General features: G+C 39.1%; 1 protein-coding gene across 1 annotated transcript in view; it reads left to right on the top strand.

Annotated features, from left to right (window-relative positions):
* Positions 1-516, top strand: part of LOC119587702 (transcription elongation factor SPT6-like) — a gene marked incomplete at its 5' end in the record, with an annotated part of 9377 nt that overhangs the window by 3736 nt on the left and 5125 nt on the right. Inside the window, 1 exon segment of the mRNA XM_037936380.1 lies at positions 309-497. Within this exon segment, the coding sequence (XP_037792308.1) occupies positions 309-497 (189 nt within the window).

Raw genomic sequence — 516 nt, 5'->3', positions numbered from 1 at the left:
AAGGACTTACCATTGTTAGAATTTAATCAAGAGATTTTTTCTTTAATGTGTAGCACAGGTTAGGTTTGTGTAAGAACTTCAATTTATATAATTTTGTTTTTGGTGTTTTTCTTTCCTGAGAAGGTGGGGGAGGGGGGGACATAGGTAGGGTAAGAAACAACAGTCCCTTTTTTCATTTTCATTGAGTAAAATATGCAGTAAACCTCATTTCCATGGTATTTACTAATTGTTTCTATGAATTAAGAATATTTTCTAAAAGCAGCAAACACATCTGTGTCATTAAACCCTTCCTTTATTGCCCACTTCAGGAAGGACGTGATGAAGCCAAGCTCCGTTCCCGCCGCGACATGAACATGATTCAGAAGATATACAATGCCCTAGATCTGATGAGGAATTCCACTTGTGAGGTTCCCTTCATTGCATTCTACAGAAAGGAGGAAGTCCAGCCTGAGTTGAACATTCACGATCTGTGGAAGGTCTACCGATGGGATGAAAAGGTGCGATTTGGAAGACCTT

Source organism: Penaeus monodon, chromosome 23 (genome assembly GCF_015228065.2).
Source record: "Penaeus monodon isolate SGIC_2016 chromosome 23, NSTDA_Pmon_1, whole genome shotgun sequence".
Classification (NCBI taxonomy): Eukaryota; Metazoa; Arthropoda; class Malacostraca; order Decapoda; family Penaeidae; genus Penaeus; species Penaeus monodon.
Note: the sequence above shows the minus strand (reverse complement) of the source record. Positions and strands in the feature narration are given on the sequence as shown.